At 39.3% G+C, this 13,050-nt stretch overlaps 1 protein-coding gene across 1 annotated transcript in view; it reads right to left on the reverse strand.

Annotated features, from left to right (window-relative positions):
* The window catches only part of PDLIM5 (PDZ and LIM domain 5), a gene marked incomplete at its 5' end in the record, with an annotated part of 52,626 nt that extends 39,618 nt beyond the window's left edge, over positions 1-13,008 (reverse strand). Inside the window, 3 exons of the mRNA XM_009574624.1 lie at positions 6,220-6,256; positions 7,818-7,990; positions 12,944-13,008. Of these exons, the coding sequence (XP_009572919.1) occupies positions 6,220-6,256; positions 7,818-7,990; positions 12,944-13,008 (275 nt within the window). The remainder of the gene's footprint in view (positions 1-6,219; positions 6,257-7,817; positions 7,991-12,943) is intronic.
* Positions 13,009-13,050: the final 42 nt, after the last annotated feature.

The following is a 13,050-nucleotide window of genomic DNA, read 5'->3' on the forward strand; positions in this document are numbered from 1 at the left end:
TAACAAAACATGAACACCAAATATAGTTGCTACACCGATGACCTCTCATTTCAGGAGAGAATCAAGACTCATAGCTTTGTCAAATAATTTATGTTCCCCTTCCCACACTCAATGCTAATCCTTCCTTCTACAGCTCTGCAGAAGCTGCTCAGATTTCTGCCCTTCTTGAGTAGAAAATACTGATCATCTACTTTTTTGACTATTTGTATAAATAGTTTGGCTCTCATTCCGAACCACCACGAACGTAGCTGTCCTTTCCTTTGGCTCTCATCCCGAACCACCACGAACGTAGCTGTCCTTTCCAATTTCCTATGGCTCATTTTAAAGCTGCTCTCTTGCTAGGTTAATTTTGCCAAATAATAAACTTAGAGCCATAGGTCTTGAGTGAGAGTAGATTTAAATTTCCTTTCCCTAGATACAGATCCAGAGCTGGGATTTAGAAAGAACTCCTTGGTACTCAGAACACAGTAGTTGTAGCAGTATCTGCAAGGCATCTGCAGCTCAGTAGGTGTAATCATACTAGGGTTTCATGTCATGGTAGACGTGAAAATCAACTACTGAAGTAATACTTTTCCCCCTGCCTTTTTCATCCCAGGTTTTCTGCTTAAAAAAAACCCACGAAACACCATGAGTATTGCCACACACTTTTTGTGTGTATTGTTCATTTTTGGTGACTCGTAACTACTCACCCCATCTGCTTCCTAGGATTTAAGAGAACGTGAAACTTCTTTTCTGTGTTGGCTCAAACCAAAGGTTACCATGAAGGTACTGGCCAGCTGTCCAAGCAAACCTCTGTCATCACCCACCATCCCTTCCTGACTAATCTCATGTTAGCTCATGAAGGTATCCTCTTCTCCCAGACATCAAAAAAGCCTTCAAAAGACATTGCAAGAAAACAGACTTGACATATTTTGTTGTGAGGTTTCGCCTCACCTCTCTCAGCTAGTTGAGACTATTGCTTTAAAGGGGAAACTGTCAATCCCAAATCTTAGTATTAGATTTCTACTTGCAGAAAGCCGACACAGGTATGGGCAACAATATATTCCTGTATGCTTTTCACAAGGACAAGTCTCTGTCTAGAGGCCTGGCAGGACCAGGCACTGTTCATTCAATTCTCATTTTTAGAGGAGCAGCTTTGTTTCGTGTTATAACTTTGTGCTTGTGCATGTGTAATGAACACTAGCTACCTGGAATTAAAAAACACTCCTGCACTATGAAACACAAACCATCACAAATGTTATTGACTTTCAACAATAGCATCATGACCCTCCAAATTACTGTCACTGTCTTACATCCAAAATTACCATCGCTGTCTAGTACCCATAGGTGACCTCCAAAACATCACCAATCTGCCAAGATAAGTGCCAGTGAAGCTATCCAAGGCCAATGATAGGAAGTTTGCCAGATAATCATCTAGTTTTCCTTGATTGCATCGTAACACAGCAGTGTTATGAATCAAATAATCCACTACTTAAATTTTTTTTAAATATTTTTAAAGGCATCTTTCTGTGTGTTAAAGAAATCTGCATTCACTTTTGAGTTGTTGAGACCACTGGAAAGTTACTCCATCCAGGTGACACCCACTGACAACGTATCGACACACACTAAATATCGTGTCTTATTTTAACTGGTATCCACGAGACTGTCCATGAATCTGCCCAGCTTTATTTAATTTCTCTTCTCCTTCCCCCTCCTACCATTTCCAGGAAAATCCCTAGTCACGGCAGATTAATAAAGTTTATTTTAAGCGAATGACAGACAACCCTTTCTGCCAAGACAGACAAATCTAGGCTAGAACAACATATAGATAGATCGTTAGCTGAATCAAAACCCCCTCTGAATGATTTACCTCCCAGGAGCTGCTGCGGCAATGTGTTCAGAAAGTCTGGGAGAGGGGACACTGCCAGGGGAGGACTCTGCTATCGGCAAAAGCACGGCTGCAGGTTCTGGTCTAGGACCGTTTTCACTCCATTCACCGTAATAAAACCAAATGGAGACACCCAGAGAAAGAGATTTTTAATCCACATTGAAATAGTATGCTGAACAGGAGACACTGTGCATTAAAGTGTTAGTAAATTGAAAAAACAAAAAACAAAAAACCCATGGAGTTTACAGCAAAATACAAATAGGGGGATAAAATAAGGCACAATACACTTAGGAAGTGTCACGCTTTTAGTGAAGGTTGAGAAGTGTCCTGCTGCTCATAAAATCAGAAAGCCAAGTAGTATTTTACATTTACAAAGATGGAACACATATATTAGCATGCAGAATTAAGTATCTTAATAAAGTAGGGAGCCTTAAGTGCTGAAAATTATTGAACAGACTTAGGAATGACCAGGGAGCAGACCTCATAGGTGGTAAAGGCGTGGATGGAAATTCTGGTACAGGTGGCATCTCCAAAGTCTGGGTAGCTACGGAGTTTTTATTCAGATTAATACAGGTATCCTGGGCTCTGGCTCCATTAGGTAGATCTGCAGGTATGCTTTATAGATATTTATGACATGGGGGGGAAAAATAAATACATGACCAAGAGTGGGACAAATATTTTCCAGTGGCTAGGGATTAGCTAAACTACAAATCTGGAAAATCCAGACACATCTTCACTCAGGACAATGAACTGACTCTACAATTTAAGGCCAAAACCAAATCTGTACCTGGTTGCTCAAAAGGAGATGGTTAAAAGTGAACATCTAAAACATACTTAGAAATAGGGTGCTGCAGAATTAGAACTATTCAGTTACTAAAAACACATAAATAAACTTTACATAAAGGCTAGACTTTGTCTTTCCAAGCTTTAAGTAACGGGTTTACTTAACTGTTTTACACATTTCAGTGAGGGCTTTCTACTTCTATTTCCTGTCCTGCCAGCTGCTGAGAAGAAAAATCTGTTTTACCCACACAAAAATCCCTAGTGGGTTACAGTTTAGGGATAAACAATAATAAAAAAATCCACAGGGCATTTGTCTTGGACAATGCCCGCCTGAAAAGTTGAACATTATTAAATTGGGATATTTATCTGTAGATTACTGATGGAAGAGAAGTGTCTATTTCATTGTTTGTCATATTCATCCCTCTAGGTGCTCTCTTAAATGTAAGCTTATTCATTTATATCAAAAACCACTCAGAATATTTTTTCAAAGATCAGACGTATACTGGGAATCAGACATGAGCTAGGGCATGTTATCCACATGCAAATGGAAAACCAGTCCATTGTTTTGGAAACAGTAACAAAGTCCAAAATTTAACCTCAACAAGTGTGGTGCAACGGGGATACTGGGCGAAGAGATGACATCTTTAAAGCAGTAAATGAAATTAATTTCACACCTTCATAAAACATTTTTGGAACTAGTGATTTGTTACTATGAATTTATAGGAAACTAATAATTTTGGTAGCCTTTCTCAAATTATTCTCATATCCTCAGTAGACAGACTCCATGACTATCTTATGTTTAATTTTAATCAAAACAGAGGCTTCTATACTTTGAATTATTTAGAGAGGCTTTTTTCTTCCATTTCTCGCTAAAGCAACTCACCCTTCAAAGGGACAAGAGCTGGTAAGATAGATAAATGTAATGGTAACTCAAATACCAATGTGAAGATATTCTTACTACCTAGGGACATCTCCAAAACATAAAAATACTTGAAGGTCAAGCCATTCTGCCCTTATGAAAAAAACTTTACAGAGAGTCTAAGTGATAATTTTTCACAGTTTTCTTTGCATTGATGTCCTCTGAAACTCCCGCCTTCCTTTCCATTCATAGAAAATTCTTTAAACCCAGCAAAACAGTTTTAATACACTACTTCACATTCCTACTTTAATACGCAGTATTCCATCAGATAATTATATTGTGGTGTATGTGCACTCAGTAACACACTTGGGTTTAGTAACAGTACTCACTACCAAGTTACGTGATTGGGGGGGGGGCAATCAAACTGATTGGCACTGCTCATCAAAACAGTCTTTAGTCAAATTATTAAAGTGAATATTTTCCCCTACTGTTGCTAAGGAGTTAACCCAAAAGGTGTGTAAGATGTCATATGCCTTGGTCCATCATTACCAATGCAAATCTAATTGTACTTTACGCTGTGCATTGTTAGGCATCCACATTGGTGACTGTTAGTGTTAGATAACTTGGCTATTACCTGAAGTCTCCATTTTCTGTTTGGCTTTTCCTAAAGATAAAATGACAAATACCATAAGCTACTGCTGTACTGTATAGTAGTGTAAACCATCTGAAAAGGAAACACAAGCTTAAAATGCTTCCAAAGGTCTCTATTTTTTTCAGTTTTCCAAGTTGTGCAGTGTCCTGCAGCCCCCCAAAAGGTCAGTCATTTTATTGATCTCTGCAAATCTTGTGTCGATTATGACAACACAAACACATACCCCATTTTTAACATGATCAGGAACTCTACTACTGTGATAGTTTTGTACAATTCAGATTGTCTCTACTATGCAGCAGGGATTTAATTGTTTCTCTTACTATAATCTGTGAAGGTGCAATGAAATTACAGCTCCATGCTTCAGAAGACTATTCAAGGAGTCAGAGAGACTCAAAAGAAAAACAGACAGAGCTAAGATAAAAGCAACTTTTATTAAAATATTCTTCAAGCTTCAGAAAGCATAAATTAATGAATGTGTAGCTACTATAATACATTATTTTACAGGAGAACCATAGGGCCATGAAGCTTTTATAAACACAAGAAAGCCTATGAGCTTCACTCTGTAATAAATAAATACTACCGTCTTATCTTGTTCTTGTTAGAGGATGTGTTGAAGCTCTTACAGGTACACAGCAACATTCTGCTCATTTTTTTCTAAGTTTTCCACAATATGAACATATTACTAGTTTAAGAAGCAGAATCTTTATATTGAGCTTGCACTTTGATTCACAACATTGGATTTTTTTTTTTTTAAATTATTTTTTTATTTGCTTAAAAGCAGTCTGTCTTCTTGCTCTACTTTGTAAAACATTTACAACCACTCTGAAATTGACCTCCTGAAAATCTAGTGAAATCCAAGATAATTATCCTGGTAGGTACAACAGTTTGAAATAAGTGCATACAGTCCGTCTTTGTCTTCTTCCCCCAGCCCCAAAATCAAAGTAATAAAATTTCTTATTCTTTTGTTCATAATTTTCTGCTTTCTAACAACCTACAGTAACTCAAACTCAGCAATGCAAATGTCTCCTTTAAGGCAAAAAAAGAACTGCAACAGCCATCTCCTCCCCCACGTTGGGAGATTCAGTCATCCAAGTTGTTCTGTTTTAAATACATATCTTTTGTCAACTAGTGATAAGCACAAAAACATTTTCATCTCATTTTTTACACATCAGTAGGAAAGTGTTAGAAAAGTATAGAAAAGGCTAGAATTTCTCTCGCAGTAAGGCTAGTGAAATACGTTTTCTGATTTTTTTTTTTTTTTTTTTTTTGCAAAGCAGGTGGAAAAGAAGAAAGGAAGAAAGTGTTTCTATTTTGCTTTTGCAAACTTGGGAAAATCACTGGACATTAAGAACACGTGCTGAGACTTCATGGTGCCAGTCACGTAATTTTGTATATTTGGGGCTAAAGACGTGGATGGGAACCTTTTCCCTGTGGAAAGAAGTGATAGAAGAAAAATAAGAAAGAAAGAAAGAAAGTTTGTCTTAAGCAGTTTCACAAGCGAGCATGCAATCTCCATGCACTACTCCTATCCGCACATTGCCTTCCTCTCTGTGAAAAACTTGGATCCAGTGTTAGGCAAAGTCAGTAGAAATACTCCCACTGACTGCAAGAACCATTAGATTTAGCCACTGGTTGGTCCTCATTTTGAACAATGCGTATCCCAAAGTAAGGAGACAGCTGACCCTCATTCGCAGTCCAGAACGGTAATACTTTCCAGCTATGCCTTGCAATCTGATCTGCGCTCGCAAATCAAAAATGCCTGGTTAGATTTAGGAAAACATGTTGACAAGCTGACCTCGTACAGAAAACGAAATCAGTCCAAGATTACGGAAAATCTCAAACTCGTGCAGAAACACTAATACTGGACTGCACCAACAGATTTAAAAAGGTCGGTTTATGCAGAAAAAGATCTTGATTTTTACATGCTGAAGTAGAAGGCAAAAAAAGAAGCAGCATTTTAAAAACACCCGGATGTCACACAAACGCACCAAACACTATCAGTTAAGAATTAAGACATGCAAAGTATTAAAGTAATAAAAATGTAAAACATCAACTCACTTAGTCTTCTTTGCAGCTTCATGTTCTGGTTCTTTCACTGCAAGAAAACAGAAAATTTTTATTTTCTAAGGCACTAAAGGCACTGTACCACCACACACTGAGATTCTCCCCTGTGCCACTGCATTCACCACAGCAGGGATTACAACAAGGCTCGTTAGGACTCCTCAATTCTAAATATGCCCCAGTGGAAATGAGGTATGTCTATAGACTTCAAGAGCTCCTTTGCCAGCAGGACTGCTGAAAAGAGACTCTGCTGGTCTCTGCCCTTTCCCTTGGCCCACTCTCCATGTTGGCATTGAGAAAGGTGAGTTGAGAAGGGGAAGATGAATGGAAGTTAGAGGCATTTCTTTTGGACGAACGTCCAGTGGGTTTATACCAGGTGATAATCCAAGTGTCTGTTTGCAGCCAGGCTGTGACCATCAAGGTGCTAGAGGACTGCACATGGGATCATGTAAATTCCCAGCCCTGATTTTAAGTTTGGCAAATGTAGCTGCAGTCACCTTCTGATAGTATTTGTCAACATGATTAACTCATCAGTACTGGACGACATGTTATTTGATGTTCACGTCTCATATTCTGCCCTTACAAGGATTAATGAAGAGAATCCAAAGACAGACAATGATCCATTAATAGACTAGCACAACTACCACAAAACAATCAGGTAATTGTCCAAGTTCAGAATATTTATCACACATGGTCAATAACCCTTACTTGGGGAGATGTTATCATTGGCTTCTAGAGTAATGCTGCCAGAGAATTGATAGTTGATTTAATAAAATCTTCGCCCTGGGAGGGGGTCCAATTTCCTTACTGCCTTCTTTATTGTGAAAAGCAGAAGAATGAAATAATCACCTCTACATTAGCTGCCTCAGTCTGAACGTGACTGAGCTCAAATCTCCTGATGGCACTTCTGATGGCTTTTACGCAACATTACAGATCTCAGCCAATGAATTATAACTGACAGCATAATATGCAATTGAAGTTTTACCATAAAATTGTATGACTGGGAATGACCTTCTCTGCATCATCTGTTCCAGTCCACAGTACAGGTGATCACACCTTAGCATAAGCAGAGGATGGAAACATGACCAGGAAATAAACTGAGGAACTTTGGATTTATGCTTCTGATTGGTTAAGTCATTGCAGATCACACACCTTTGTATGACTGTCAAAGATTTTCTACATGCCTGAAAACACCTTAATTTTTCTGGGGCATTAAATTTGAACAGGAATGTCACCATTTTGGTGATACGGGAGCCGAAAGAAACAACAAATACATATCTGCCAACATCTTTGGAAGTAGAAATGGAAATTTTAGTATTTATCTAGAATGTATTAATATTCAACTCAATCAGGAATAATGTCCAGTAATGTCTATGTCCTGAGCTATTTAGCAATCGTAGGAGTTCTACAAAAATATTTTCCTACTATAGTCCTCTAAGACTTTTTTCTTTTGAAGAGCTCACCAAAATTCTGGCTACTGGATTTATTATCCAAGAGGGAAAATGCAAGAGATGTGACCGAATCCTTTCACTCTTTAAAAAACACCTATCTGTCCAAGGCCATCACTTTTATTTCGCTTACACCGAACTACTCACTCCGATCAGTGCCGGTGATTTGGGCAAGGATGCGGAAAGAGCGGGACTGGGTGGTGCCTGTCCGGGGATGCCAGTCTTCGGTGTCTTCGATCAGTCGCTTCTTGCTGGCATCGCTGTGGGTGGGTGTGTGGTAAAACTCTGTATAGGTATCCACAATGTGCTTCCGCGGCGGGCTATGCCAAGGAGAGGAGAGAGCAGTGAGTGAAAAGCTTGAGAGACCACCTGAGTTGGGGTAGCTACAAAGACATGAACTTTTCACAGCGTTTAAAGGCAGCTTCTGCGTTTGGATGTGGATGTGCAGCGGTGAGCTCTACAGGCACACCTGAACACGGATTCAGTTCTCTGAACCAAACACAGCTTTATAATCAGTCTAACCTGACTGAAATATTTTTCCTTGTTTCACAGCTGGAACATTTGAAATAGTAAAAGCCAGTATTATCAAGACATTTATGTGTTTAAATCTTTACCGTTTGGGTGGGTTTTTCCTTGGAGATGACAGAGTAAGACAGCAAGAGAAAGGTTTCCCAGCATAAGCAGGAAAAGGAGAAAAAGAAAACAAGAAATAAAGTCAGGAAGTTGAAACAGAAGTGCAGCTAATTATTCTATTGAATTAATTTTGTGAGAAAGGGCACTGAAATCCAATTAATAGTGATATTCTCATTCTACTACCAAAACCGCAGCACAGAACCCCCATACTTAAACTTAAATTAAACTCACAGCAATTTAGCTACAGGAATAAGAGGGGGATTTGTTTGTTTTGGTAAAGCAAAGTAGTCTACTTAGTTCAGTTCAGGTGCCCCAGACAAATTTTCCCCTTCGTTCACAAGAGGCAAAGCACTAGCTGTGGGGCCACCCAGTACACACCAAGTCTTTTTCAGTTGGCAAAGCCTGGATCAGAACCCGGCCATCTGAAAGCGTAGGTAGCGATGTTCTAGAGTAGAATGTGAAGATATTGATGCTTGATACCCCCTCTGAAAGTCAAAGTAGTGGGGCACTTTTCCCGACAGTAGCCTACATGCTGTTATCAATCCCCACGCTAGCAGCCTTGCAAGAATACAAGGTTTTAAAATTCTGCTTTCAGTAACTGATATAAAGAACATGTAATGGCACTAATCAGTTTAGGAAAAGATAATAGAAGATTCATACTATGTATATTAGTCCTAAAGTCTATATTCCTTATCCCAAAGCACTAATCTTTAAGACCCTTTAAACATACATTCATTTTTACATAATTTACAGGAGATTAACTGTACAAAACTAGCTCCTAAGACATAACAATTCTACAGAAAAAATCCCTTTAAAAGTAATTTCTGGTTTTGCCTCTACATTCCCACTGTATTTTTAATGCCCAAAGCGCTTCTGGTAAGGAAAGGTGGAAAATATGAATGAGAATGATATAAATTATTAATTGTCAACAAGTAAGAATAAGGCCCATTCAGTGGAATGCATTAGTAAATACTTAAGCTTAAAAGAATACTTAATACTTAAAAGAATGAGGTGAAAGGTATCATACAAAATTATAGTAAAAGACTGAATTTACTGACACACAGTATTAGTGAAGTACACGTACCTATCACGGTTACTTAGAGACGGAAGGGTATAGAAACAAAAACAGTGGTATTTCCAGGATGGAGTACAAGAAGTACAGAGAAAAATGAAGTAAAGCATCAAAATGGTTAATAGCAAAAATAAAATCTGAAAATTAAAGCAGTAATTAAAGGTATAGAACTACATGGAAATGTAATTATTTACATGCAGTTGACTGCATTCTAGCAACTACTACAGTGAAATAAGTCTTTCACATTTATTAAAAGTGGTATATGCTGCTGACTTCTCTTGTTGCGGATCCTACTGGTCCGTTTTTTAGGGCTTAAGAGTCTACTCGTAATGACTTATTGAGGCAACAAGGTGGTGCCAGAGACAAAGGAAAATCCAACGAGACAGGCTCTCCCTTCATTCAGCCTTGAGGCAAGGGGAGAAGCCAATAAAACCTCAATCATATTTATCATCCCTAACATGCACAAATCACAGTATATGGATGTTACTCTTATTTTTGTTGTATGAATTCAGTATTAGGCCCTCCATTCCATAGTCCTCAAGCCATTTTTTGCTTTTATGCTATATTTCACCATTCACTACTTGTATTACTAACACCAATTAGCCACAGGTGCACCAAGAATCTATCAATACACACAAACACCACACAAATATTTTGTGGAATAAAAAAAAAAAAGCTGCAAAATTTAACACATGAAAAGCAAGATCACATCATGTCCAATGCAGACAAAACCATTTACTACACTAAGAAGTTACTAAGAAAAGCTGAAGCTGTTTTGCAAAATTTAAATATAAAACTCTAAGAGCTATAATTTTGCAAAACAAGAATACATGCTGGTTATTCCCACAGGAAAAACAACCATAATTCAACTCCAGTGCTGTTGATACTAACTTTGTCACTGTTGTTATCTGAAAGGGAAAAAAAGTATTTGATGTGTTAATACATTCTTTGCTTCTTGAAATATTACAGGAGTTTCCAAATCCAAGCTCTGGTAAAGCCATATATCATGTAAGTCAAACTTAATATCAAGAGAACCTACAAGGGAAAAATTTAGCCCAGCTGAGCTTAAACTGAGTGAAGTCTGTGGACATCTTACCTGTTTAAAGCAGCAGGCACATTTTCATGCATGAGTTGGCAAGAAGGTCTTGATAAAAGCGTAACTGCACGCAGCCTAGTGAAGGCAAATTACTTTCTTTCTAAGCCAGGACTAAACAAGGGAAACAAAACTTCCTTCCCCATCCTGAAGTGAAGGCAAATAGTTTATATCCTGAATGTGGTTTGATGGGTGGCAGGAGGAAGAGAGGAAATTCTGAGTACGACAAAGTGCATGTTTGAAGAACTGCATTTGCTCAGCAGTGCTGTCTATGAACACGATACAAGTTGCCTTTTTTATTTTTTGAGAAAAATGAGTAATACAAAACGCAGAAGCAAAATGGAGTTTATTTCAGACTGATCAATTATTCCAAACTTCAATGTTTCTGCTATTTCATAAATGTCATTGATTCAATTTTAAATGGGGAGATAGTTAAAGCATCATTGTAGAAATGTAATTTTTGTAAGTAAAACTAAATAAGTAGTGTAGTGGCAGACTGATATAACCACTTTAGGGGTTTTTGTTTGCTTGTTTTTGTTTTCTACCTTAGGACTGCAAGACAGTTAGACAGCCCAAACACACTATTGTAAGAAAGATGCCAAAATAAAGTACGTTTTTACAGCTCTAAATGTTTTCAAACTTTCCCAAACTAGATCTGCAAGGTTGGCAGTGAGACAGGGATTTCTTCACCTGTCAGCTGTGATACTCTTCAGTCGGTATTATTCATCCCGTAACCGTGAGGCAGGGCACATAACAGCGCTCGCCCCGTCATCCTATCTTGATTGTCAAGTGCTTACTCTACGCCTGCAGCGCTTCCTTCCAGGAGACTTAATTTTGTTGCTATTGTTCATCTTTTTCAGTACTAATTGCTGCTTTTGAGTACTCCTTACACAGTATCTGCTAAAACAGCATTCATGGAAAGATAGAGACAGTTTGCCAAAGTGTATTCGACAAGTCTACCATCATCGAGCAAGTCTCTGGGATCTCCCGATTTCATCCCACTTCTACATAGCATGGACTCCTGCCATCAGCTGTTTAAGAAAGGGCTGGAAGTTACCATGACAACAGTGTGATATAAAATGCATACGGACTGCATTATATGATTCCACATATGGAAAATATTCGCGCTGCAATATAAAGGGAATAGGTACCTAAAGAAGTTTTTTTCCCCCATGAGAAACTCAACTGAAACTGCAATTTATTCTGTATTTTAGTTGACGTGGATGTTTACCTTTCTGTAGGATTCTTCATATACTTTATATACTGAGAGACTATCAGAGGTGAGAGGCACTAGGCCTATTCCTCCAGCCCCTTTCCTTTGAGGGATGGGAAATAGTAACCACAGCTTTTAGGTTTTAAGCACAGGTTTTACCTTCTTAAGACTGAAGAGAAACCTACAGTTCCCGTCCTGCCCTTTTTATTACTTAATTCAATCTGCCAGACCTGCTACTGGGCACAGAGGCCAACTGGCATGGGACCACTTGCGCCCAGCCTCCTCCTCTCCCCATGGCACAGCAGCCGCTGGGAACGGGCCCCTGGGGTGCTTCAGCTCCCGAGCCCTGCACAGGAGTTTCTGGGAGAGCCCGAGGCGGCCCCAGCCAAAAACCTGCCACTGAAAGAGGGCAGCGGTGCAGGCCCGAGCGCCCAGTATTGCTGCCGGGATCAGTTTAATTTACTAATCTAGTGTTTACCAGACTAGACGCTACACCAGATACAGTATAAGCCTTTTATGCAGCCATACAGACCCTTACATGTTAGGTCTCCGATATCCACTTTAACATAAATAATTATTTGAATACGAAAATGACTCAAATTTTAAATCTGTGTTGCTTTTTTAGGGTTAAGGTAACATTTAAAGTTGAGGTATTTACATTATAACGCTGCAAAAAAATCTGCTCAACCCCGCCAGCTTCCTTGAACGCATCTTAAAGTTTCTCAGGTGCTGTGCAGAGAAGTAATGCGACACTGTCCCTTTGCCTCCCTTCTGGGACCTTTCTCCACCGGTCCTGCCGGGGCCATGGTTGGTCTTTCAGAGCATCTCATTCCCAGCCACTGCAGCACCCACCGACCCTTCTTGACAGACCGCTCTGCATTTTTGAGTGCCTGCTGCTTTCAGTCACCCATATCGGGAGTCAAAATACACAGTGAGACACGGACATTGAAATTAATACCAGGCTTGTTGTAAGGTCCAGAACACATCGTGATACAAGCCATCGTGTAAAGCATTTTGTGGTCTGATTCAATTTACCTTTGACACTCTATAAACCGATATAATGTCAATCCTGAGAAAAATCGTCACCGAAAGTCTGGCTTGGCCCTTCAAAGCATCCCTTTTAAGATGCGAGTCCTTCCTCAGAGATTCGCTTCTGAGGATTAAACGACTCCTCCAAGATGTGTTTTACTTAGCCCTTAAACAAGCCCAGCTTTTTTCCTGCGAGGAAAGACCCTCACAGCAAAAAAAAAAATCCCACCTACCCATTTTGCTGTTTACTCTCCCCCTGGTTTTCTCTGAATCCTCGTCGCGGCCCCTCGGCTACATCCTGGGCGCCGTCGCCGGCAGAGGCGCTCGGGGCGGCATTGTG

This window comes from Fulmarus glacialis, unplaced genomic scaffold (genome assembly GCF_000690835.1).
Source record: "Fulmarus glacialis isolate BGI_N327 unplaced genomic scaffold, ASM69083v1 scaffold1963, whole genome shotgun sequence".
NCBI lineage: Eukaryota > Metazoa > Chordata > Aves > Procellariiformes > Procellariidae > Fulmarus > Fulmarus glacialis.